The sequence below is a fragment of the Mus caroli genome, unplaced genomic scaffold, assembly GCF_978045245.1.
Source record: "Mus caroli unplaced genomic scaffold, Mus_caroli_1 scaffold_15, whole genome shotgun sequence".
Lineage (NCBI taxonomy): Eukaryota > Metazoa > Chordata > Mammalia > Rodentia > Muridae > Mus > Mus caroli.
In genome coordinates this window covers 67,907,648-67,934,598 of record NW_028227270.1, presented here as the reverse complement: position 1 = coordinate 67,934,598, position 26,951 = coordinate 67,907,648, and the positions used below count along the sequence as shown (strand labels likewise).

At 48.4% G+C, this 26,951-nt stretch overlaps 2 protein-coding genes across 4 annotated transcripts in view; one reads left to right on the top strand and one right to left on the bottom strand.

Annotated features, from left to right (window-relative positions):
• The window catches only part of Sema4d (semaphorin 4D), a 109,041-nt gene extending 103,614 nt beyond the window's left edge, over positions 1–5,427 (top strand). For both annotated transcript variants that reach the window (XM_021180322.3, XM_085831080.1), the window contains 2 exons: positions 2,937–3,034; positions 4,081–5,427. In XM_021180322.3, the coding sequence (XP_021035981.1) occupies positions 2,937–3,034; positions 4,081–4,107 (125 nt within the window). In that variant the 3' untranslated portion in view covers positions 4,108–5,427. The remainder of the gene's footprint in view (positions 1–2,936; positions 3,035–4,080) is intronic.
• Positions 5,428–5,664: 237 nt separating this feature from the next.
• Secisbp2 (SECIS binding protein 2) overlaps positions 5,665–26,951 on the bottom strand; it is a 33,593-nt gene continuing 12,306 nt past the window's right edge. The window contains exons 7-17 of one of the 2 annotated variants that reach the window (XM_085831081.1): positions 25,038–25,240; positions 19,261–19,383; positions 17,300–17,389; positions 16,414–16,552; positions 13,956–14,122; positions 13,177–13,315; positions 11,448–11,604; positions 10,384–10,604; positions 8,204–8,358; positions 7,701–7,890; positions 5,665–7,048 (exon numbers count right to left, since the gene is read on the bottom strand). In XM_085831081.1, coding sequence (XP_085687207.1) covers positions 6,945–7,048; positions 7,701–7,890; positions 8,204–8,358; positions 10,384–10,604; positions 11,448–11,604; positions 13,177–13,315; positions 13,956–14,122; positions 16,414–16,552; positions 17,300–17,389; positions 19,261–19,383; positions 25,038–25,240 — 1,688 coding nt within the window. In that variant the 3' untranslated portion in view covers positions 5,665–6,944. The remainder of the gene's footprint in view (positions 7,049–7,700; positions 7,891–8,203; positions 8,359–10,383; positions 10,605–11,447; positions 11,605–13,176; positions 13,316–13,955; positions 14,123–16,413; positions 16,553–17,299; positions 17,390–19,260; positions 19,384–25,037; positions 25,241–26,951) is intronic. The other variant, XM_021180740.3, reaches the window with a different exon arrangement.

Below are 26,951 nucleotides of genomic sequence, written 5' to 3'. Positions count from 1 at the left end.
CTCACGCTGAAGCCTAAACTGGCTTTCCTGTGATCTTCCCACCTCTGCTTCCCCAGTGCTGGGACAAGAGGCAAACAGCACACCTGCTTTGGGATCGTTTGTCACTTTGAGACAAGAGTTACCTTCATGTTGGATCAAGGGTCTGATCTCCTAGGTGTTCTTTTATTATGCAATGTCTTGTGGCATGCCTCATAGAACTAGCATGGAAACAACCATTTTGAAAGCTCGTATCCCTTGAGTGTTAGTTTGGTTGAGTACAGACAGTCCTGACACACCACTCTGGCATCTGATGGTACCATTTGCTGGTGCTGGGCCCTTTACCTGATCCCTCCCCACCCCCACCCCCCCACTTGAGCCTCACTATGTATCTGTCACCTAAGGCCTTTTTTGTTCTCACTGGAAGCTTGTTTTCTCAAGCAGTTATAATTCAAAATGGCTTGCTTTTTTTTTTTTTTTTTTTTCTTCACACTTTCCCACCAGCACATTAACTAGAGAGCCTTTGCTCTCCTGCTGGGGGGGCATTTTCTTGACTCTCCATCAACTCTTCAGGATCTTTTCCAAGCTGTGAGAGTTGAGCTGCTTCCCTAAGCCACTAACTTTTCCTTTCCTGTCATCTTTTTTTTGGGGGGGTGTGGGTATTCAAGACAGGGTTTCTCCGTGTAGCCCTGGCTGTCCTGGAACTCAGAAATCTGCCTGCCTCTGCTTCTCAAGTGCTGGGATTAAAGGCAAGTGCCACCATTGCCCAGCTCCTATCATTTAACTTTTCTACTTCCTCATGCATTTTCTCAGCGTTACCTTCCAAACTATCAGATCTTTTAGAATCGAAGTTTTTGGTTGTATTGCATTTTGCAGATCTTCTCTTTGCCTGGGAGAATGTGAGCAGACCTCACTCTCCCCATTTCCTCCTCTCTAAGTTGTCCTTTTCAGAGCATGGGATCTGGACCAAGTAGCATCAGCATGGCTTGGGGCTCCCTGGGGAGTCAGTGGTCAGGACTGTGGCTCCCAGAAGTCCCCTGCACATGTTGTGCGTGGTGCTGATGGAACAGGCTGGTGCTAAGCTCTTCTCATCTTGAGCTACAATCCCTGCCTTTCCCTGGCTCTTACAGAATGCAAGGTTTGTCTCCACATAGCTGGTACTCAAAGCCTAGCATCAAAGCCTAGCAGTGGCCCAGACTTAGAATAGCTAACCGAGCACAGCAACGCTTAGTAGTTGGGTTGGAGATGTAGAGACTTAAGTGGGAAGAGGGCAGGGATTCCTCCTTCAGTGTTGACTGTCCACTGGACCTGTCTGCTACGTGCCCAACCCAAGAGACAAAAGTGTTGTATGCTAGGGCAGAGGGAGGTTGTCACTGGTTGGGCACTCTTTTAAGCCATATTATACCTGGGCATGCTAACTCCTCCCCACTCCCCTTATCTAGTAGAGGACTCACTCAGGGCTATATCACAGGCCTTGCTGTGCAGTGGTCTTGGGACAGCAGCCAAGTCTCATAGCTTTGCACTTTCCAGGTCCCCTGCAGCTTCGTCTAGTACTCTCTTCGTGGTTTTACACACAAACAATAAAAAGTTCCTCTGCTGTGTTTAGTGGGTTCTAGAGAAAACAGATACCTTTCACGGCTGAGCAATCTGGCCTGGTACTTGGCTATTGGGATGAACCAGAGTTATCAGAAGGGGCCAGGCCCCTCACTGGGAGTTAGGGCAGCACTAGCAACAGCTACAAAGTCACCTTGCACAGCGGGAAGTGATTCTTTGTTAGTTGGAGGGGCCCACACTGCTCAGTTGTGCTTTCAGAATCAGTCTGCAGGGTTCCCAAGGATCGCTGGGAAGAACTGGCCTCTCCCCTCCCCTTTTGGCTAGTAGGTCAGAGCTTTAAGCAGGGGCTGCTATGGCACTCTGAATGAACTGGGGCCTTCACGTTGGATGGGCATGTTCATGGTACTATTCCTGACATTGGCATGAGCAGCAGTTCTCTCTTGTATGCTGCTGGGTGTGTTTTCAGGATCCAAAAGAAAGCACACTTAAGGGACTGTGATGGTTTGTATTATTAAAAGTGGCATTAGCAGAAGGTGTGGCCCTGTGGGTGTGGGCTTTAAGACCCTCTCTCCCTAGCTGCCAGGAAGTCTGCTAGTAGCTTTCAGATGAAGATGTAGAACTCTCAGCTCCTCCTACACCATGCCTACCTGGATGCCACCATGCTCTTGCCTAGATGATAGTGGACTGAACCTCTGAACCTGTAAGCCAGCCCCAATTAGATGTTGTCCTTATAAGAAATGCCTTGGTCATGGTGTCTGTTTACAGCAGTAAAACCCTAAGACAGGGGACCATGGAGAATGAGAGGCAAGGGAAATCTCCCTCAATCCCCAAAACCTAGCCAAAATCCTTCCAAGTTTGGTAAGAGCTATGCTAAATTCTGAGCTTCAGCACCTGCAAAGTGGGGATCTCTGGCACCTGGTACAGCCATGGGAACAGGGCCTCTGACAGCTAGGAGACAATAGGCTGTGGAGGACAGATCCACTGGAGCCTTCGAGGGCAATTACCAACAGAGCTGTGGCCAGGAGAAAGGGGGTGACTGGAGGGAGACACGGACTGTGTGGTGGCATGTACTTGGGATCCTAGAAATGAAAAGGCTGAAGCAGGAGGATTTCAAATTTAAGTCCATTCTGGGATACAGAATGAGTCCAAGGCCAAGTCAATCAACATGGCAAAACTGTTTCAAAAAACCAACCAACTAGTAATGGAATGTGAAACCCCCTGCTCCGCAGAGCCCTGCTGTGGCCCATTCAGGCCACTGAGGGGATTCCCCAGTGGGACAGGCCACTAAAGCAGACGAGAACTGGGATCCACCAGCCCACTCAGCCTATGGTGTGGTCCTGGACAGTGTGCACCAACAGCAACCTGGAGGCTGCAAAGTTGTGGACTCGACTCTGCTTGTCTTCCAGAGGCACTGCAACAGGAAAAGTGGAGCCAGGAACTTGCTACATGGCGTGCTGTGGCCGGGGAGCATGACCGGCTGATGCAGGGTTGGAGGAAGGCATGGGTATGTACCTGGCCAGCAGGGAGCTTTTTGCCCACTGCTCTGTGGACACTGGGCCCCTCTGACTTCCTCTTAGCCTACAGACAAGTTCTGCTTCTCTATTGCCCCTAGGGAATTCTGGGCTGTTACTGAGGCTAGCAGGATCAAGGATAGGGCAATGGTGTAAGAGGAGACCAAAACACATTTTAGATCCGTACAGGCCAGTAGCTTTTTCCTAGGTCCCAAGGCTGCCCCAGCCCCTGGAACTCACTACTTCATGAGAGCAGGAGACTAGCTGCTGTTGAAGAACATGGGAAGGTGGAACTGTCACTACCTACAAGCTTGTGGAAGAGGCTTCCTCAGCAAGGGTGCCCTCACATAGGCTCAAGTCACCGTGCTGCCCCCTGGCTAGATTTACCCTGCGGTTAGCTGCCACACACAAGCAGGGCGCTCTAACCTTGGGGAGGCCTAAGTATGTGCATCAGGTAACTGCCAGGCTATCACAGTGAGTGTTGCTAGTCCTCTCATCAGAGCCCATGCAGATCTCCCCTCCAAGGTCCTCTTTGACACTAGGAGACACCAATCATCTCAGCCATTGACCACAGCCCCTTTCTGAAGGCTAAGCAGCATGGGCTCATAAGCACCTATCTGAAGCGAGAGCACACAGTGCTGCCTTTGTCTCAAGAGTCCTGAGAGAGATGGGGCTGGAGATGACTCAGCGGTTAAGAGCACTGACTGCTCTTCCAAAAGTCCTGAGTTCAAGTCCCAGCAACCACATGGTGGTTCACAGCCATCTGTAATGAGATCTGATGCCCTCTTCTGGAGTGTCTGAAGACAGCTACAGTGTACTCACATTAAATAAATAAATAAATAAATAAATAAATAAATAAATCTATCTATCTTTACAAAGAAAAAAAAAAGTGTCCTGAGAGAGACCACTTGCATACTCTTAACTTGAAGCCCTGGGGGTCGGGATGGGGGTTCCACCATTCCACCCCAGAGCAGGGAAGGCCTAGTCTACTGGTCCAATCACTCAGAAACTACCTTGAATTTTTGTTTTTGTTCTGTAGGAAAGCTGCAGCAAGGATACCTTCTAGCCACCAGAGGCAGTTCTGGACAGATCCCAAGTGACCTTTCTGACACCAGCTGCAGACGTACCTGATGAAGGCACAGCACCTACTGCACCAAGCTATTGTGTCTTGGCTGGCTCCACACTGCCATTTGCCACAGCCTGAGAGTCCCTTCCTAGAGGCTGGGAATCTCTAGGCCTGAACCCCAGTAGGCCTGAGATAGAACAAGACCTTTTTACATTAGCTGCTTATGTAGCAGAAAGATCAGTCTGCCTGGCAGAAACAGAAGGCTCCTCACTCAAGCAGATGACAGAACAGCATGTCCGTCATGAAGGCTAACAGGATGACAGACACCCTGCATTCTCCCCAGGACTTCCCTGCACTCCTGCCCCTCCCCCAGGGCCAGAAGAGCTAATCTCCACTCTGCTTCTGTAGATCTAACTCAAGTCTGCTGCAGTGGCCACCTAGGAAACAGGTTGTTCCAGGGGCTAAGCTGGGATAGGAGAGGTGGGGTCCATGTGAGAATCTTTTGCCTTAAACCTTGAGTGACATGAGGAAGTTGCTCTTCGCTTATCTCAGAACCCAAGGCTGTTTTCCAAAGCACAGTGCTTCCCACCGTTTACCCTGTCAGCGCTCCGCTTCTGAGGTAGGCCAATTATGCAAACCTTCAGGTGCCGTATTAAACTGTTTTCCAGTGCTGAGTTAGCATGTCTCTAGGTCTTTATAGTACAGTTAATCTTTGAAGCTTGTGGGTGTGTGTGACCTGGGGAGGTGTGGCCCAAGACCTACTCAGCCTTTAATCTCCGCAGACAAGTCTCTTCTTGTCAATCATAAAACCTAAAACTCTGTTCATAACCAAGCCACGCCCTTCTATGATACCTGGAGAAACTGCCTTGCTCAGCCTGCTCAATGTCCTTTCTTTCTGGGACAAATGAATCAGGTAAGCTTCGAGGTGTGGGGTTAGCAGGTCCCTCCTGGGGCCAGTTCTGGGAAGAGACAGACACACTGATGGTCACGTGTACTGTCTTCTCATCTAAGCACAGCCTGGTCCCTGGTCACCCATCTGGCTAATGCACATTCGCCATGCTTGCAGCACCCTCACACCCTTGGAACAGAATTTTCTTGTGAACTACTTTCACTGGTTGTATTTGAGGTGTGGCTTGTCATTGCTCCCTGTATCTTCCATAAAGACTGGATTTGTCAGGACCTGTCTATGACACAAAGCAATCATACACTGAGGTGGCAGAGGATGCTCGGGCAGGAAGTTTAGTAAGATTCCCTGCTCAGCTGCAACAAGAGTGGGCATTTGCATTTGTGTTCAGTCTGGTGCTCATTCCTGTGACCCTGTCCTGGGCACCCCTGGCACAGTGGGGGCCAAGGAAGACTAGCTGACTTCACCTGAAGCACTGGCCTCCGTAGAAGTTGCCAACAGAGTGATGGCACAACCAGGGCACCCCAGGAGAGGATGTGCAATGTCAATGGGAAGGACTTCTGGAGGCAGAATGAGAACTCAGAAGTCCAGCACCCAAGGGTTCCTGTGTGGGCTAGGAGCCTGGATTAGCAGATGTGAGCCATAGATGAGGCAGCTCGGAGCAGGAAGCCCTCAAATCACAAGACATTTCAGACCAGGTTTTGTTTTTGTTTTTGTTTTGGTCCTATCAAATTTCAAAATTCTAGCTGCTGAATACAGCTGACAGGGTTCTTTAAAAGATCCCTATAAATTCATTTCAGAGCCTTTTTTTCCCTCAAAGACTCTATTTCTAAACTTATTATAACCAACTTGTGGCCTACTGACATGAGGGGGAGAAAAGTTGCTGACCTAATTCCACCAAATCCATCCCAGGCTGCCACAAAGTCAACAACAGGGTCAACCAGGGGTGAGAACTAGCCGTAGGCTCCGCACGGCAGGCCACTGGGAAGCCATTCTGACCCAGTCTCCCACTTTCTCTGCTCGGCACAGGCCGCTCTCTCTTCAGAGGCTATGTTGAGTGCAGCTGCATTCCTGACATGGGGCAGACTCGGGCAAAAGAGACGCAAAGGTCTATTAGGGATACCATAGTCCCTGGCTCTGGAGCTGGGTATGATGACTGGGCCTGTCATACCACCGCAGTGCAAAAGAGGATCAAGTCAGTAAGGAACTCCAGTGCTAACCTGTGAGACTGATACCACTCACCTAAGATCACAATAGCCTGAGATGAAATGAAATAATCACTCTTTATTCAAAACAAATAAGCCCTCTTGCTTGCAGGAAAATATGTTAGTAAGCTCTGTCTTCTAAGACAGAAACCACATTTACCCTATGTTCATTAAAAAGATTTGTAGACACCAAACTGAAATCTACAAATTTGATATATACTGCTTCTTTGGAAAATAAAAACTAAAAGCACTAATTTATGTCAAAAAGTCATGTTAGAAACTAATTTTCTTCTGAGGCTCATATTAGCAAATCCTTGGCAGCACAATGGCAGGGCTCTACCCCCAAGGAAGGGCCCTCCACAGTCCCCCGGAGCACAGCTCCTGGTTCACCAACCCCAAACTTGGTTGAGCAGCACTGTAATAGTGGGTCCTAGGCAGCCACGGTACCCAGGACCACGTTCTCCAGCGTTTTCCAGATCCAGCGTGCAGAGAGAAAGAACCGAAGCTGCTCACCAGGCTCTTAGGAAAGGTGCCCACGGGCACATCTGAGTGCCCATCTGATGGACTCACAGTGCTACAACCAGGTGCTTCCTTTCCCCTGAGGCCCAGTGAATTTCCAACTCTACAGTCACATAAATACATCATGTCGGTAAAGAACTGAGAAGGAAGTCTCTTTCCTGCCTCCCCCATCCTTACCCAATACACAGACACACAGGCAAGAACTCTTCTTATAAACTCAAGTTCATCATCTGAGAGGCTGATGCCTCCAGTGAGTCTTCCAGCTCCAGGGCACGCTGACTGTATGCTTCCAGGTGCTTTTTCCAAATCTCAACTGAAACAGGAGAACAGCCCAAGTGACAGACACTAATAGGTCCAAAGCTCCTTCCGAGGCAGGAATGAGTGACAGATGCTCACTCTGCTCAGGTCCCTCGTCAGCTCTATTCTCTTCCCCCGAACACCTATCTGCTAGGCTGGCTCTCCCCTAATGACCAGTATCAATCCCAGCCCCTGCAGAGCACATTGCAGTAGACAATGGACCTGAGAGAATTCCCTTGCTCTCCCAAGTTGGTCTTAGGTATAGCTGCCTGTAAGCCATCTCTGTCCACACTTGGCTCAAAGTCCAAGACCATCAATGTTAACTTGCAGTTTCTGATGTCTGCTGATTAAGCTCTTAGGAGGCGATGACAAGAGTGATGGCTTCAGTCCTGGACCTACCGTTGACCTACTGCAGCTGTCTTTTGTTTTGTTTTTGTTTTGTTGTTTGTTTTTTTGGGGGCAGGGATTCTCTGTGTAGTCCTGGCTATCCTGGAACTCACTTTGTAGACCAGGCTGGCCTTGAACTCAGAAATCTGCCTGCCTCTGCCTCCCAAATGCTGGGATTAAAGGCGTGTGCCACCATGCCCGGCCGCTACTGCAGCTGTCTTAAGGCACCAGTGTCATGCTGCTCTCCTACCCCCCCGAGGTCCCCTCCCCAGAGCACTCACTGTAGTGTGGCTCTTCTCCAGTGGAAGGGAGGGTGCCTTCTTCCGTGGATGGGATGGGGTCCTGCATGGGTGGGCTGGGAGGGGTCTGAGGTCCAGATTCTCCTGCCTGCTCCTGCCGCATTGTCTCCAACATGGTCTTGTATGCCTGACGGGCTGCCATGGTCAGCTCAACCATCTTGTGGAACTGGTCCTTGAGCACAGAGAGCACATTGTAGGACGGTATCCTCCATAACAAGGCAGAGGTAACACAGGTTGAGAGGGTCTCTGCCTATGGGTGTTGCCAGATGAGGAGCCTGATCAAATGTTTAGGCCCATAGTGCCTCTCTATTGGCAATAAACCTGGAGTCAAATTGAGGACCTTTCCTCGGTGCTATTATGTGGACAAAGGCGATTGCTTTCTGAGCGGGTTCTGCTTTAGGGTGAATTCTCCTTAGGGTCAACTTAACAGAGGCTATGCCCTGCCTGTTGGTAAGCTTACATCACAGGCCGTGACCCCAACTCACCTGGGCCCCGTCGTAGCTGAAGATCCCTACAATGCTGACAGGAACAGCTTTATTCAGACTCCGCCCCAGTGCCTTGCGATTGAGTGCAAACACGAAGGGGATGTTCTGCTCACAGGCGCAGTCGATGATGGTGTGCAGCGTGTCGTCCAGCCCACCTGCTCAGACACAGGACACAGGTCAGTGCAACATAGCCCACTTAGAATCACAATAAGCTCAACTGCCCATACCAAATTCCACCAGGAAGAATCAATTCTCTAAGGTAGACTGCACCCACTGTGCTCAGGGAAAACGAAATTAGCACCACTCTGTCACAGGTGCTGATCAACTGCTTCACACATATCAACTCTGAATCATCTCCAACGTCTTAAAAGACAAGTGCTAAGTCTCACAAAATGGAAACCAGAGGCTCAGAGAGGCTAGGGTGCCCACCACACCACAGGCCCAGGTGCCTGGCTCACACTGGATCCTTGCTCTTTACTACCCTGGGCCTGCTTTGATGAGGTACCAGCAAGGTCAGCACAGGGAGGGGTTGCAGTGACACACCTGGTCACTGGAAGCCCAGAGCCCCTGAGGATGATTCTCAGCAGAGGGAGTCAGGGTGCTGGCACACACCTCTACACTCCAACAATAGCAGAAAGGAACGAACAAATCACCTATTTACTTCAGAAATAGAAGACCACAGGAATAAAGTCACAAAGCACTCCAACCATTTCAGACCACCACCAACATGCTAAGAGAGCAGAACACCTTGACCCCTGCTCTTTCACACACTTAACAAAAGGGACCAAATGTCAACTGCACATTGACCTTGAACCCCTTGCTCTCAGCACAGGATGATCTAAAGAGATCAAACTCTACATTAATCTTGAACTTTATAAGCTTGAAACTGGTGTGGGGCAGGGAAGGGAAGAATGCTGCATATACTGCCCTGTGCAGTCAGTTCTCCTGGGACAGCTCCTCCTAGACTCCCTCTCACACTGCCACTGCTCGAAAGAGCTCTCCGACAAGGCACGGCTAGGCATGCATGGAGCATGCTACATGGCCTCTGACAGCCAGCAGCGTGAGGAAGGGCTAGAGGTGGAACCCACAGGCAGGAGAAGGAAAGACCTACCAGGAGCACATGACTGGCTCTTCTGCAAGTGGAGCTGTCACAAAGCTGAAAATGCACCAGACATGGTAGCCAAACCACTTACTTGGGGCTATGGGAGGAAATATTCCAAGGTTTGTCAGCTGCTGAGGTCTCTAGAGGGCAGGAAGCCCAGGCTTGCCTTTTCCACAAGCAAGCCTGTGTGACCACTTCACAGTTTAGTCTCTACCATATGGCACTACCAGACACACAGCCAGCCAGGTAGTCACTAGATCCCTACCACGTTCTGGCTGGAGTTAATGGTGGAGCAGCATGGGGCCAGCAGAGATGAGCTGGTAGGTTGCACAGAAGAGGTCTAGCTGTTGCTGCTCCAAGGTCTGGGTGCCTCAGGCCCGTTAGGAAACCTCAAGGTTTGGGATGTGAAATGGTAACTGGAGATCATGGCTCAGGACTCAGTACCAGGATCTGGACCTGTTACCTCAAAGTGTGACTTTGGCCAAGCTGAAGGTTACCCATGGGAGAATGGAACAGGCCAGGGAGATGATGGCTCATGTGTCCCAAATATTCCCCTCATTCACAGTTCTAACTGGATGAAGAGGGTGTGTGAATGACAGCATCTTCCTAATGACTCCTTCCGCCATGGAACCCAAGACACAGGATGTCAGGCAAGTCCTCCCAGAGTCATGATGGGAGGCAGGCAAGTTCACTATCACCTTACACAAAGCCTTCTTCCAGGCCAGGCTAACTGCTGGAGAACCGTGACAATACCATGATAAACCCACATTAGCAATGAGCAAGCGAAGGAGTTGACCACAGGCTGAATAACTGCCAACAGGACCAAAGCCCCCTGCAATGCCTCTAGTAACCCCACTGGGCTCTACACTACAGCTTACAGCAGACTCACCCTACCCTGTTGTCAGAGGAAGGGCTGCTGGTTGGCCTGAGAGGAAGGCCCTTGGTCAGGAAGGTTAGTGTTAGGTAGGGCTCAGGTGTAGCACACTAGAAAGCGCCTTCTCTGTTGAAACTGAAAGCAAGCTGCCAAGGTGCCCACCGACCACGTGCATGACTGACTGTGGGTCTGCAGGGCTGTCACCTTTAGACTGGGTCTTCTCACAGTTGGGAGAGATGATGATGCACTTCAGCTTCCTGAGCTTCAGGTGTTTCAGGACCTCCCTCAGCCCCAGCACGAGCCGGCGTTTTGTCTTGGCCTTGACGGGATCCTTCTGGTACATGCGGTCTTGGAAGCGCACCAGCTCCTTGAGCAGACCCGTGACACAAGCATCTACTTCTTTACTAAGCATCTGGCTGCAGTAGCTGAAAGGAACCCGGGGGACAGGGAATGCAGACAGCATCAGACAAAAGCCACCAAGACACCAGCACTCAGCAGGACCATGCAACTCCCTCCACCACAGGAAGGAATGCCATGGGAGGCCCTGCCCTGCACGACTCGTAAGGCCCTATCTGGCTTCTCCTCTATGTGTCACCCTGCTCTGCACATGGGCACCCAGACAGGCTGCCCTGAGGAGTCATGAGCACTGCTGACTGCTCACACCCTGGGGACCACACTGAAACCAGGCATGGCAGGCCACACCTGCAACTCCAGTACTCAGAAGCTGAGCACGCAGGAGAGTGAGTTCAAGGCCAAGGCTAGCTTGGGTCACACAGTAGTAAGTCTGTCTCCCAAAAGGAAAATACATAGGAAGGAAGGAAGGAAGGAAGGAAGGAAGGAAGGAAGGAAGGAAGGAAGGAAGGAAAAGGAGAAAAGATGAAAAGCTGGAGGGAAAAAGAAATGGCTGTGACACTAAACTTGGAGCACCCGGTTATTACCACTGCCACCTCACCCTACCCCAACTTCAAAAACAGACTAAGGACACCTCTTCAGTCATCATCAGAGGACAGAACAGCAGACACACACAGGAATCGGATCCTATCCCCACTGCATACCTAGCTACCCGGTGGATTTCAAGACTAAGGACACCTCTTCAGTCATCATCAGAGGGACAGAACAGCAGACACACACAGGAATCGGATCCTATCCCCACTGCATACCTAGCTACCCGGTGGATTTCAAGCACAGGATTAAAATGCATTGCAGCAGACACTCCAGCCTATGCTGTTGCCCCCCAACCCGAGCCCTAGCAGCCAGTGCTCACTCACTCCCGGAACCTCCGGCTGTGGATCTTGGGGAAGGTGGCATTGTCAGGGGCAGGCTGGCAAGCCTCTGGGTCCCTCTGGAACTCTGTGCCAGCTGGCTCCTCTGACTCACCCTCAACCACAGGTGTAGAAGACACTGATTCTTCTGTCTTCTCTGGACCTTCAGAGAGGGGGAGAAATCACTGTGTATCTATCTCTGCAGAGCAGACAGCCTTGGTGCCAGTGACACACCAGCAATCCTACCTGCACAGCTGGGGAAAGAGAAGCACTACAGCTTTGGGGGAGGCAGAGAGGCTGGCAGGGACTGCGGGGGTAGCTTTCTGGTCTATCCTAGTGCTCCCTCCCCTTCTCATGTCTCTCTTCTTACTCATTTTCATTGTGGTAAAATACAGAAATGGTATTAAATGTGCTGTTCAGTACCAAAATTTACCTTTTACATTTGGACTCTAAAGAATATCATATTAGGAAAATTTAAAATGCAAGGTTAGTCGCTAAGCACAGTAGAGCACACTTTTAATCCCGGCACTCAGAAAGCTGAGGCAGTGATCTGTGTGTTCAGGGCTGACTGGTTTATATTCTCAACTCCAAGCGAGCAGGGCTACAAGTGAGACCCCACTTCAAACAACAACAAAACCCCCTTTGGTTAGCAGCACACAGGAGGTTGAGGCAGGAGGACTGCCGTGGCTAGGCTCAGGGAAGGCCTAGGCTATGGTCAGTTTAAAGCTAGCAACCTCAGCAAAAACTACAATCTCAACAAAAACCAAAGCAACACAGAAAACCAAATGCAAACAACCAACACAAACACATGTGAGTGCTGGACTGTGGCCATGTGTAACGTACCAGCTGGAGTCAGTAAGAGCTCGGCATCTCCAACCAGTTACCTCCACAGAACACCAGAAAGCAAGGTAACATCACAAGGGACGGGATTCCCTCTGTTCTGTTGTGGCAAGCACATGACCCTGGGACAGGGTGGGAACACTGATAAGGCTTATCCACACCTGACTCTGATGGCAGAACACTTGGAGACATGTGGGAGGAGCTGCAACAGCCCACATGTTCTAAGAAGTACTCGTGTTTTCCTAGAGGCACCAACCACACTGTCTCCTAGCTACCCAGCTGGCCTTCCACACTGGGCACACTTACGCAGCCCAATACTATAGAATACCGAAAACAGAGAACTGTCCACAGGCCCCAAAAGGAGGCGGAGTCATTGTGGCACACACCACAGTGGCACTTGGACAAGGCCACAGTCCTATGGTTGGTACCATGCTAGGGCAGTCAGTGCCTCTGCGGGAGGGTCACTGAGCTGTTTGCTCATGCTGAAGTCCTTCAGCTATATACATTTGCACTATGCATATTCTCTGAACACGCAACTCCATAGAAAGTCTTCTGAAAAACCCATACACATTAATTTTCATGACACACTTGGTAAATAGCCTTATGGTTGGAAATCCCACCATCCACTCCAACACCAAACCTCGGGAAGGGGCTCGCTCCTCTGTCCTATAATGCTAGACTGTGGAAACCACATCCTCCAGGCGCCATGCTGACTTGCATTTTACCATAAGGTCCATATGGGGTTGGCAGAGTTCCCACAGTTTCTACCACAGCTCACCATTCTCACAGTAGTTCTCATCTCAAAGATTATTTCAGGTGCGTGTGCGCGCACGCACGCACACACACACACACACACACACACACACACTCTCTCTCTCACTCAGAGGACTGGTACCTGTGGGGTTGTCCTGACTGGGGGTTTGGTTACTGGCGCCACCCTCCACATCCTGTGAGTCATCACTGGCCACCGTCAGGCTCACAGCACTTTCTTGGAGTCGCTGCTGCATCCTCTCTTGCCGTTCTTTCAAAATTATCTTTAAAAAAAACAAAGCGAACCAAAACATCAAACCAGAACAGAACAAAACAAAACAATTAAAATACCCTACCTACCTGCACCTAAAAGATAAGCTCTTCTGCCCGAGAAGTGCCTAAGTTCAGTCATGCCTCTGGGTGGCTTGCTCCACACCACATCTGACATGAGCAACACACAGTTCTCTCTGGAAACACAAGACTCAGAGGCCAAATGTGTGGAACAAGAGTCACCCACCACAGACATTTAAACAAACACAGAGCATACACCATAGGGCCAACTGGTGAACAGGAGGTATGCAGAGAAACTTTCAGTCACTGGCAGAGCGCCAGGAAGCAGCATTGTATGTGAAGGAGAATGCAACTGCCCCACGCTGGGTGTCTGTACTGCCCCATGCTGGGTATCTTGGTGTGAGGGAAAGGGACCATTCACAGGAACCCCTGACAATTGGTGCAGTGTTGGTCTGCAATGTGATCCTTAACAGTCAAAGGCGTGGGCTTGGGCTCTAGCTCAGTGGTGGAATAAGAAATGCCCTTGCTTCATTCCCCAGAACAACTGAAAAGACAAAAGGGCTGAGAGTGGCAGGCAAATAGGCAGAGTCCATCAGTCTTCCAGTGTCTTGCTTCCATGGAAAGTCCACATACCTTCTTCAGTGAGGTGGGCTTCTTGGCCTTAGGTATCTCCCTCTGTTTCCCCTTCTTCATCAGGGGGGCACTGGAGTCCAGGGGGTTGTGTGGGGTCTTCATCTGACTGGAGCGGCGTCCCCTCTCACTGGAGGAGGCATCCTTGGACAGGACTGGCACTGCTCCGACTGCAACACAGGGGGTGCCACTCGGTCCCTGCCTGGATGCCCTGGCCGGCTCAGCGCAGGCCGAGGGTCTGGAGGGGTCTCCCATGCACTCTCTGATCCACAACCTTACTGACCTTTGTCAGACCACCTTCTCAGAGGCATGCATTCCAAATGGTATTTAATCTTTGCTTGCAAACACTTTGGGAAGGTCTGTCCTCTGGCCACAGTCAAAAAGACTGTGTCTTCGTACAGCCTAAAACTTCAAGGACCACACTGCTTGATTTGGGCTATTTTGAGGTGGTTGGTCTTGTGTTTACTACCAGTGGCTCCTGGGAACTGTTTATCACGACACACTCAGTTGGTACTGCCTCTGTACAAGTTGATTACTGCTTTCTTAGTAACATTGTTTGTCTACGTATATTACATGGCTCTTACAAAATTCAAGTCCTGCTTCTAGTTGATTCTTGAGTTTTTCTGGACAAAAACATGCTCTGAATCCTGCTATGGGCAGTTGATTCCTCCAATCAATAACTGTAGTAAGTACTGAACACCGGAGTTTAACTTTCCCACTCTACCCCACTTCCTAGCACAGTGCTGTTTCACGGCAATCACTGGTCACTCTGTACTCTACCCCTTCACGTTTAAAGCCTTTGAACAGGGCTCTCTCATAGGTTGAACATCCTTCTCCTCACCATTCCCTTTTCCTGCCCCTCCCTGCTCCTGTCAGTTCCCTTGATTACCACAGGTGATTATATGATTTCTAAAATATCAAAGAAAAAGGAATGATAACCAACAAACCCTGCATGTGCCCACTACCTTGTTCCAAGAACTCTTAGAATTTGTCTAAGCATGTCTTGGCCACTCCCTTATGGAGTGTCGTGTTAAAATAACTAGTGTTTTGTCCGTCCAACCTCTCACATGCAATCCCCGAGTCACTTACACAACTTGTCCAGACAGGCGATACTACTTCTAGGCTGCTCCTCATTCTACAACACAGCAGCTGGCATCTACAGAGCCTTGTTCTCATACACTGTTAGGAGCAGACATGTGGCTAGACCTGCTTGCTTGTCTGGCACCTAATGGCACCACTGAATCCATCCCTCATCTGGACCTCTAAATTGTACAGTTGAAAAAAGTTGAACTTATATAAACTTCACAGCAACAAACCAAAGGGGCTGGAAGCTTAGTGCATCATTTGAATGCTTGCTCTGTAGTCACGAGGATCCTAGCACCCGTGTACCAAGCCAGGCACCCTGTAATCACAGCTCTACGGGATCAGAGAGGTGATGACTGAGGCTTGGTCATTTCCAGCCTAGCTGAGAAGGAAAGAGCCCCAGGTTCTGAGAGAAACCCTGATTCAAAAGGAGTGCACAGGACAGAGTGATGGAGAATATGCAACCCCCTCTTCTGGCCACCATGCAGAACACATGATCTACTTGCACATCCACAGAGCTGGCACAGGAGAGGCCATGTGCACTGACTATACCCTGTCAAGAGTGGTATCTTTGGTTGTTTGAATGAGAAAGGCTCCTACAGACTTACATATTTGAATGTTTAGTCCCAGCTAAAGAAAACTGTTTAGGAAGGATTAGGAGGTGTGGCCTTTCTGAAGAACATGTCACTGGGGTGGGCCCGAGGTTTCAAAAGCCCACGGCAGATCCAGTGTCTCTCTTTCTGCCTACTGCCCGTGGAATAGGATGTAAAGCTCTCAGCCACTGCTCCACACCATGCTATGTCCATCTCTCCCCCATCAACCCACACAAGGGAGATCCACGCAGGAAGAATACAGTGAAGACCCTGAGAAAATAGCACCTTGCAAGGAGATTTTCTGTCACAGAGTCTCGACATTGTATCAGGGTTAAGTGGGCCGGCAAATGGCCAGCCAGTAGGAGCACTTGCCCTTCCAGCCTGACCAAATGAGCTCCAGCCCTAGACCCCACAGCAGGATAAATGGGGACACCTTTTAGCTTTAAATAAGATGGTTCTTCATTCTTTTTGTTCGGGTTTTCCAAGATAGGGTTTCTCCATATAGCCCTGGCCATTCTGGAACTCGGTTATTAATCATTATAGGCCATATTTAAATAGATTTGAGATTTTTTTTTTTTTTGAGACAAGACTCTCAGCATGTTGTCCCAGCTGGCTTAGAACTCCCTACCGACTCATCTGAGTTTGTTTCTCTGTGGGGCGAGTAGCCTCTGCTTCTCTGCACCCTGCCATCCTGCAGAAGAGACTGTTCTGCTTTCTAATGGACCTGGGAGAGAGTGGCCTCTGGGGAGCAGGTCTGAGCCCTTGCTGAGGTGACAGGTGCCCACCTGAGAACACGACGGGTCTGGAGGATGGCTTGGCGTGCGAGGCGTGCTGCTGCTGCTGCTTTTCCAGTGCGGCCAGCATGCCCCCCAGGTCCAGCTGCACTGGGAGCTGGCTCTTCTTCCCACTAGTTTTAAATTCATTCTACAAAGCAGATTTACAAGTTTACTCCTAATACTGTATTTTTTACACCAAGATTTACATTTTCCAAAAATAAAAAAATAAAATGAACAGATTAAAATACTTTTATTTTTTCTGGTTTTGTTTTTATTAAATCAAGTCATTGAAAACTCACGTTATCTGCCCTCATTACTGTGGTTGGTTATTCCTTTCCATTTCTATCTACATCTCCACTGTGCATTAACATCATATACTGACAGGTAAGACATCAAATTTTACAAGAAATCTTTGGCTATAGAAGTCTTTGAAGATGGGAATAGAGGCATTCCCCTGTAACCCCAACCACTAAGAGGCTGAGGCAAAAGGACTATTTCAATTTCAAGGCCACCTGAGCTCTAGTGCGAGACCTATCTCAAACAAACAACCCCAACCCCCTCCCCCTACCTAAATAAAAACCCTAAACTACATGTTTTTCTGGTTATAGCTACAGCCTCCTTGGCTCAGTGCTGCCTGGGCTGGGTGGGAAAGTGCTCGCACCACTCTTCAGTTCTAGGCAGTCTGTTCCCTCCTGATAGCAACTGCAGTTACTAGGTCTAATGACAAAAGGGTCAAATTGCTTCAGCTTAATAGGGACTCAGCTGTTCTCCCTAGATGAACAACACAGCAAAAGAAATCCCTAGGCAAAGACATTGGAGAGCAGATTCTCTCTAGTTTGTGTACCAGGACAGACAGTTACACCAAAAGCAATGGTGGTTGTAATCTTAAACTGACCTGCGTCTGCTGTTTACTGTGAAGCTTCGGTGATTGCCCTCTGTGTTTTCTTTCCGACGCAACTGACAGGTTGGGGAATTCCTCTGCATCCTGAGGAAAGAAGGCACACGGTCAGCTTCCCACATGGGTAAAGCAGCTGCACAGGGCTTCCCCTGACTCACACCTTTCTACAAGATCCACAAAAATTCTCAGAGGTGATTTGTATGGGCTAGTTTTGTGTCAACTTGATACAGGCTGGAGTTATCACAGAAAAAGGTGCTTCAGTTGAGGAAATGCCTCCATGAGATCCAGCTGTAAGGCATTTTCTCAATTAGTGATCAAGAGGGAAAGGCCCCTTGTGGGTGGGACCATCTCTGGGCTGGGAGTCTTGGGTTCTATAAGAAAGCAAGCTGAGCAAGCCAGGGGAAGCAAGCCAGTAAAGAATATCCCTCCATGGCCTCTGCATCAGCTCCTGCTTTCTGACCTGCTTGAGTTCCAGTCCTGACTTCCTTTGGTGATGAACAGCAGTATGGAAGTGTAAGCTGAATAAACCCTTTCTTCCCCAACTTGCTGCTGCTGCTGCTTCTTTTTTTTTTTTTTTTGGTTTTTCGAGACAGGGTTTCTCAGTATAGCCCTGAAACTCACTTTGTAGACCAGGCTGGCCTCGAACTCAGAAATCCTCCTGCCTCTGCCTCCCGAGTACTGGGATTAAAGGCGTGCACCACCACGCCCGGCCCCCAACTTGCTTCCTGGTCATGTTTGTGCAGGAATAGAAACCCTGACTAAGACAATCTTCAAAATGCTACCATGGAAGTTTCGGCTTTAACTCTTGGAACACACTTTATGATCACAGTTCTAACACTCTTGTCCAGATAGAGAAGAATTGCTGCCCAGGACCTAGGTCCTGCAGGAGTTCCCAGAACCCACCATTATTAGTTTATCAAAAGTCTTGTCCTTTAAAAGACTCATGTTTTTCAACAGAGAAACCCTGAAAGCTACAACCAGCAGATGTAAATACTCTGGGGTTTATGCCAGACAGAGTGACAGACAGACAGACAAAGGCAATAAGCCTGCTAAAAACTGTAAAATCATTTAAAATTACTTTACATCATTTTGCTGGGATTCTGTCAGCATTTTGGGTATCTTGCAGCAAAGTCACATGGAAATTAAAAGGCAGAGGCACAACACTTTGCCCTATCCCTAACTGCTATTCTGGAATGTTCCAAGACTCCTTGGGAATGACCGTTCCAGTTCTGTGGGAATGTCCTGGGCAAGTTTCCTGGTATATCTTGTGCCTATACAAACAGCAAGGGTCCCAAGTCTGGTATGGAAGTGTGAAAAATACAAACAGGCCAGTGTGAAGAACAGTCAAAACCCAGACTGGCTCTTTAGTGTATGTGAACATGAGTATAGGAATCTTAGGATAAGAATGAATATTTCTGGACGTTATTACATGGGATTCCCCTGCCTGGGGTCTATAAGAAACCTATGGAGTTTTATACTTGTCTTTAATAGTAAAGACTTTCATAGGATACGTGACAAGAAAAGGGGGCCCTGCGAAGGCGGACACTGAAAAGGGATGGACACAGTGCAGAGAACTGGGAGGGTGGGGAGGCGGGGGGGAGGGGGGATGAACAGCACGGAACAGCGGCTGCTAAACTACAGCCAGTTCTCTCTGGTGTCCTCCTGCTCATGAGCTTACCCAGAGCCCACACAACAGGAGGAGAGGGGAGGACTGTGTGCTCATTCTGCTGGCTATATTCTATCTTCAAAACTGTGTGGAGCTAAGGCTGACTTTCATGTCCTAATCCTCCTGCCTCTGCCTCCCAACTGCTGAGAGCACAGGCTTGCCCTACCATGCTGGGGGACGGCTACACTCTTGGTCAGCATGAAAAGGTTGCTAAAGAGGGCATCACAGATCTTCCGTGTCTAAGAAAGCCCCTCACTTTTACCACATAAAGCTCAAAAATAAATATACGTACTTCAATCCTCGGCGGCTCCTGAACCGTCAGGACTTCATAACTCGGTTTAGACTTCTCTTTCTTTTTCTTATTCTTTTTGGAGCTTTCGTTTTGTTCAAGTTCACCTCCTTGTGATGCTTTGGCCTAGATAAAAACACAAAGAAAGGGGCTGGCTCAATATTAGCTGCTCTTCCAGAGGCCCTGAGTTCAATTCTCAGCAACCATGATGGCTCACAGCCATCTGTAATGGGATCTGATCCTTCTTTCTGGCATGCAGGTGTACATACAGATACAAAACTCATGTACATAAAAAAAAAAAAAAAAAGGAAAGGAAAAACTGTGGGATATTACAGTATTTAATAGACTCTCTGACCTGTGTCAGAACAAAATTAAAACAGCAAGTGCATGGCTTTTCTGGAGACTCTGGGCCTGGAATGACTGAGTTGAGCACCTTCAGAGGGTCAGACTGTCAGGGAGCTGCTCACAGTCATGTGTGCTGTACTTGCCAGCACAAGGCAGATTCCTGTCATTTACATGGGCATCAGACTCCAGGAGCCTCTGAGCAAATCCCACCCTGACCTGCTGGGCTGACCACCACTTCCACAGGCTCCTACCCCTGCTGCTCTCGCCTGAGGCTGCCATGCCCTGGCCTTGGGCTCTTACTTACTACGTCTGCATGGACTGGTCGTTCTGTCCGACCCAGCTCATTTATAGGGTACTCCTCCACCTATCTGATGACTTTCTGGACTTTCTCTGGGAGTGCTGACGAATACGCTGTGGTCTGTGTCTGCACAAGTGCATCTTTTCATCCTTTTCCTATCACCTGAACTCTATCAGCACTAGGATGCTTTACGGAACTGCTCTATCCTAGCAGAGTTCCCGTCAGGAGTAAAATGCTTGGTAGTTATAGAAAGTTCAGCTTTTAAAGCATTGTAGCCGGGCGTGGTGGCGCACGCCTTTAATCCCAGCACTCGGGAGGCAGAGGCAGGCGGATTTCTGAGTTCGAGGCCAGCCTGGTCTACAAAGTGAGTTCCAGGACAGCCAGGGCTATACAGAGAAACCCTGTCTCGAAAAACCAAAAAAAAAAAAAAGCATTGTAAAAATGCCAATTATGGCTTGCTTGTTTAATTATATAAAGGTCTGGGTTGTGACTTGATGGCAGTGCATGTGCCAGACCTGGGCTGATTCTCCGACCCCAACGGAGGGAGGATGCAAACATAAACTTAAACTCAGTGACTTAAGGTGTTTATTTCCGCACAACATCTGGCATCACCTTACTGGCTTGCTTCCCCTGCCTTGCTCAGCTTCCTTTTTTATAGAACCAAGACTACCAGCCCAGGGACAGCACCACCCACAGTGTGCCCTTTCCCCTTGATCACTAATTGAGAAAATGCCTTACAGCTGGATCTCATGGAGGCCTTTCCTCAAGGGAGGTTCCTTTCTCTGTAATAACTCCAGCTTGTGTCAAGTTGACACACAAAACCAGCCAGTATAACTGACCCCTGGTCAACTTCACACACACACACCACTATTAAGCCTTTACTTTTTTATTCACAACCCCCCACACACACACCTGGTCAACTTCACACACACACACACACACACACACACACACACACACCACTATTAAGCCTTTACTTTTTTATTCACCCCCAAGATCTAAATAACTTTAAAAGTCCCACAGTCTTTACAAATATGAAAAATTTTAAAATTTCAAATATTTATTAAAATATTAAAATTTCAACCCCTGCCGGGCGTGGTGGCACATACCTTTAATCCCAGCACTCAGGAGGCAGAGGCAGGCGGATTTCTGAGTTCGAGGCCAGCCTGGTCTACAAAGTGAGTTTCAGGACAGTCAGGGCTATACAGAGAAACCCTGTCTTGAAAAACCAAAACCAAAAAACCAAAAAACAACAACAACAAAAAATTTCAATCCCTTTAAAATATCCAATCTCTTTTGAAATTCAAAGTCTTTTTACAACTCAAAGTCTCTTAACTGTGGGCTCCAGTAAAATACTTTTTTCCTTCAAGAGAGAAAAATATCAGGGCACAGTCACAATCAAAAGCAAAATCAAACTCAAACTGTCCAATATCTGGGATCCACTCAGGATCTTCTGGGCTCCTCCAGAGGCTTGGGTCACTTCTCCAGCTCTGCCCTTTGTAGCACACACCTTGTCTTCTAGGCTCCAGCTGCCTGTACTCCATGCTGCTGCTGCTCTTGGTGGTCATCTCATGGTACTGGCAACTCCAAAACACTGATGTCTTCCACTGCAACTAGGCTTCACCAATAGCCTCTCACAGGCTCTCAACTCCTTTGCATGACCCCTTCAGTCCTGGGCCATCAATTGCTATTGAGGCCCCACCTTCACAAATGGCCTTCCATGGCCTCTCACAGTGCTGAGCCTCAGCTGCCCTTCAGCCTTCAAAACCAGTACCACCTGGGTGACTCTTACACATTTCCAAGTCCAGTTGCAGCATGAGATACAACCTTGGCTATCTCTGGAACACAGCCTCTCTGTGCTCTCAGAAAACACTTCCCAGAAGATTTCACCTCAGTGATGCTGTCTCCTCTTTTTTTTTTTTTTTAAAGATTTATTTATTTATTATATGTAAGTACACTGTAGCTGTCTTCAGTGTACTTACAGAAGAGGGAGTCAGATCTTGTTACGGATGGTTGTGAGCCACCATGTGGTTGCTGGGATTTGAACTCCTGACCTTTGGAAGAGCAGTCGAGTGCTCTTACCCACTGAGCCATCTCACCAGCCCAATGCTGTCTCCTCTTAGTTCCAGCTAACTAGCATGAGTAGTCCCAGTAATGCAAAGGGTTCACTTTAGTAGTTCTGGTGTCTTGTTAATCACAGCTGAATTTTCAGCCCCAGCTAATTGCGGGAAGCAGGTGCGGGTGAAACCCACTTGTTTTCTGCCTTGCCCGAGCATGCACAGTGAGGCTGCATGCGTGGGCTGCCTGCCAGGCTGGACCGGAGCGTGTGTGAATTCTGATTGGATGAGGTGGGGTGGAGCTAGAAGGAGGTGAGTTGGCGAGAGTTAGTGAAGAGAGTAGTTTTAGCCCTTGCTGTGAGTAGAAGTAGAGTAAGAGAAGCTGTTGTAGTGGGAGTGTTTTAGCCCTTGCCCTAAGAAGAAGCTGCTGGGGAAGAGAGCTGTAAGGGGAAAAAGCCACAAGTAAAGAAGCCGTTGCGTGAACCCAACTTGGTGTTTGAGTCGTTCTTGTTGCCGCGGGCCGGAGACTGCAGAGACCGGACACCGGGACAGCTAACTAAAACCGAAGAATCTTCACAATCAAAGCAATGGCCCTGAAAAGAGTCTTTAATCTTCCCTCTGAAATTTCACAAGTCAGCCCTTCATCTTCTGCCTGTTCTCAACATTCTCTTCCAAGCTTCTACACAACATCACACAGAGCTCTTAACATCCCAATGGATCTTCTAGTTCAAAGTTCCAAAGTCCTTCCACAGTCCTCCCCAGACATGGTCAGGTTATCACAGGAATACCCGACTATGCTGGTACCAGTTTGTCTTAGTCAGGGTTTCTATTCCTGCACAAACATCATGACCAAGAAGCAAGTTGGGGAGGAAAGGGTTTATTCGGCTTACACTTCCACATTGCTGTTCATCACCAAAGGAAGTCAGGACTGGAACTCAAGCAGGTCAGGAAGCAGGAGCTGATGCAGAGGCCATGGAGGGATGTTACTTACTGGCTTGCTTTCCCTGGCTTGCTCAGCTTGCTTTCTTATAGAAACCAGGACTACCAGCCCAGGGAGGGCATCACCCACAATGGGCTGGGCTCTCCCACCCTTGATCACTAATTGAGAAAATGCCTTTCAGCTGGATCTCATGGAGGCATTTCCTCAAGGGAGGCTCCTTTCTCTGTGGTAACTCCAGCTTGTGCCAGCCAGTACACTTTGAAAACCAACAAAATCTTTTCTTAACTTGTTTTTTTTTCTTTGAAGCCTGCAGCATGGTATACAATAATCTACAAATGCAGCTTCTCTACAGGGTGGAAATGAAGAACTACAGACAAGGGCCTGGGCCCAGGTTCATTCCCAAGACCAAACAAAAAAATAAGTGAAATTGAAAAGAATTCAGAGAGGTATGAAGAGCATTCAGATGCCTAGACTCTCACAGTAACACTTGCCATTTGCACAGAAGACTTCCTAACGGAGAAGAAAGTGCATCATTCAAAGCAGAGCTGTCCCAGCCATAGGATGCAAAATGCCCCACTAGGCCTCTGGCCACACGGACCTGGACCAGGCATTTATGCCACTGGTTCTGCCTCCCGAGAGCTGGGGCTGTATCAGCTGTCATGTTGGCCAAGCATGGTGTTTAACTTTTATTACAAGTTTTCTAAAATACTTTTTGTTTGGTTTGTTTCTTTCTTTCTTTCTCTCTCTCTTTCGAGGCAGGGTCTTGCTGTAGCCTTGGCTGTCCTGGAACTCACTCTGTAGACCAGGCTGTCCTCGAGCTCACAGAGATCTACATGCCTCTGCCTCCTAAGTGTAGGATTACAGGGGTGTACAATGATGTAGGAAGCAACTGTTTGAAGTATTCTGAAACAGATTCACTCCTGTGTGTTGTCACTGAGCACACATGACCAGTCACTTATCCATCCTGTCACCATGCCTGTCCTGCCATGATGCACCCCCAAACTCTGAGACAAAGCAAACCTTCCGAGAGAGAGAGAGAGAGAGAGAAGCTTAATATAAAAAAACACCCCCCCCCAAAACCTGTAAATTTACAGGACACAGCTCCCTCACCATGTTTTAGGAAACTGGTTTGAATGACAACCTGGAGCTACAAACAATCACCAGACAGAAGGCTCCTCTGCCACCTGTACTCAGTCACTAGAGAAGGAAAAAAAAAAAAAAGGACTGATATGAGTTCCAGGCCACCCTGAACTGCCATGTGTGACCCCCACCTCAAGACAAAACAAGGAGGAAACAATCTACTCTGAAATCCTGTCTTGCAACAGGTAAACTAAAAGTAGTATCATGTGATCAAACCTACAATTCAATTATTTTACTACTGTTACATTAGTACATATAGTTATTTAAGTGCAACTGAAAAACCTGAAGGAAAAAGATGCATCAAATACGTATCAGAGCAGAAACTTGGAGAAGCATCTTTTCTTCAAAGCATTCAGGAGCTGGAGTCCTGCTGTGGCAGCGTACAAGGGATGAAGATGTTCTCTGTCTCTCAGGAAACAGAAGTATCACCACTCAGCCCAGCGGCAGTCTTTTAAGACACCTCCTCTCCTCACATAGAAGAGCTCTCTCATTTCCTGACTAACATGCCATCCTTTTGTCAAGGCTCAAGTACAAAACACTCAGGCTGGTTGGTATTGGGTAGACTGCAGCATTCAGGAGATGGCGCAGACTCAGGAAGGACGGTGCCCAGTGGGCTACAGCAGACCCATACAGTCACCATGGACGCATGCCTCGCAGCTGTCCCTCTTTCCTACCGTGAAACACTACATGTACCATTCACTACCATTCCCTTAACATGATTAAGTGTATATGTCAGTGGCATTACATCTATATACATTCCATAAATGTTACCAGGGAACTCTACTTTCTCAAGTCTGTCACCATTAAGCACTAACTGTACATTCTTTCCCCAACCCATGACATTCAACCATATAATTGCCTTTATTTTGAGACAAGGATTCACTCTGTGGCCCAGGATAGCCTTGGATTTACAATCCTTGTATGAGCCTGCCAAGTGCTGAATTACAGTTTTTGCCACTACCCCAGACCCCATCCTTGATCTAGGATCCTTGAGGCATACCTTTGGAGCAGGATGAACACGCTTTTCTCTGTTGTAGGAAGGATCTGAAGATAAAGCCTCAGATGTCACACTAACATTCTTAGCAGCAGCTGATGAAGTGGTCTTCTTTAGGTTTATTATGGAAGTCACATTTTCAGTGGCTGCTGCTGAATCTGAAGACACTGTCTGCCGAACAATATAACCCATTGGTGTCCAAGACAACTCTGCTTAAAGATAATCATAATTACTGAACAATTTCAACAGTAAGCCAGAGTTCCTTGATTACTCAAACATGCACTTCATGTAATAATCATTTAATTACTCACAGCACAACAAAAATGACTATATCAGCTGGGTGGCGGTTGTAGAGGGAACATCTTGTGTACTGTATAAATACATCACCTGTCACTTAAAAACCCTATGGCCCATGGCTTAGGCAGGAAATCAAAGTGGGACATCTGGGAGGAGAAAGAATTCTGGGACAGAGCCAGGTGGGAAACCGGCCTGAGAAGATGTGAGGGGAGAGATGCATGGAACCTGAGCACAGGGAACCAGCCAACGTGGCAGAATGGAGGCTAAAAAAAAAGGTTATCTTATGATTCTAGTCAGGTAAGAACCTAGCTATATAGCCAGGGTATTTGTAAATATATTTTGAGTCTGAGCCTTATCTCTAGGAGCATTGGGGCTGGGAATTGCCTAACCAAGAACAGGGTAGAAACCCCCCACTGAGATTAAATATTTACCACACCAGGTGGTGGTGGTGGTAGCGGTGCATGCCTTTAATCTCAGCACTTGGGATATGGAGGCAGGTGGATCTCTATGAGTTTCAGGCCAGTCTGGTCTACAGAGTTAGTTCAGAAAACCCAAGGCTACAAAAAGTAACCTTGTCTTGATAAACCAAACCAAACAAAAAAAAAAGAGAGTATCTAGAATACCATCTTGGAAGACAAGCTGTCTAGAACACCCCTAGAACTACACTATCCACTGACTGTCTAACACTATCCCAGAGCTACAGTATCTACTGACTGTCTAACACTATCCCAGAGCTACAGTATCTACTGACTGTCTAACACTCCCTCAGAGCTACAGTATCACTGACTGTCTAACACTCCCTCAGAGCTACAGTATCACTGACTGTCTGATGTAGCCACCCCAGCCTGGAACCTGTTGGCTCAGGGGTGGAGCTTCCTGCTCATTCGTCCTGCCACGCCTACTGCTGGACCATGCTGCTTTGCTGCTTGGAGCCACACACATGTTCACCCTGCTACTGGACCCCGAGTTATTTGGGGGGGATATCGGGTTCCCTCCCCCTTCCTTTATAACTGGATGTCGGAACTAGTAAAATTGGGCTTTAAACAGGATGATCTTGTCTTGGCCTCGTTTCTTCTCCCTCCCTGTCTAGCTTCCTCTCTTTTCAGCTCGGAGCTGCCATCTCAGTGGAACTGTTCATGTTGCGGGCTGCTGGCCGGCCCCCAACAGTCTGACACTCCCTCAGAGCTACAGTATCACTGACTGTCTGACACTCCCTCAGAGCTACAGTATCACTGACTGTCTGACACTCCCTCAGAGCTACAGTATCACTGACTGTCTGACAATCCCTCAGAGCTACAGTATTGACTCCACTCATTTTTGTTCTAGAAGAATGCATGCTCAGTAACTTTCCCTTCAATTCTTTTTTTTGTTTGTTTGGGTTTTTTTTTGTTTTGTTTTGTTTTTCGAGACAGGGTTTCTCTGTATAGCTCTGGCTGTCCTGGAACTCACTTTGTAGACCAGGCTGGTCTCGAACTCAGAAATTCACCTGCCTCTGCCTCCCGAGTGCTGGGATTAAAGGCGTGCGCCACCACCGCCAGGCTCCCTTCAATTCTCAAGTTAATTATTTGCCTAAATTTCTTAATTTGAAAGACAAAGATGGGTAGGCAAATACATTTCTGTAAA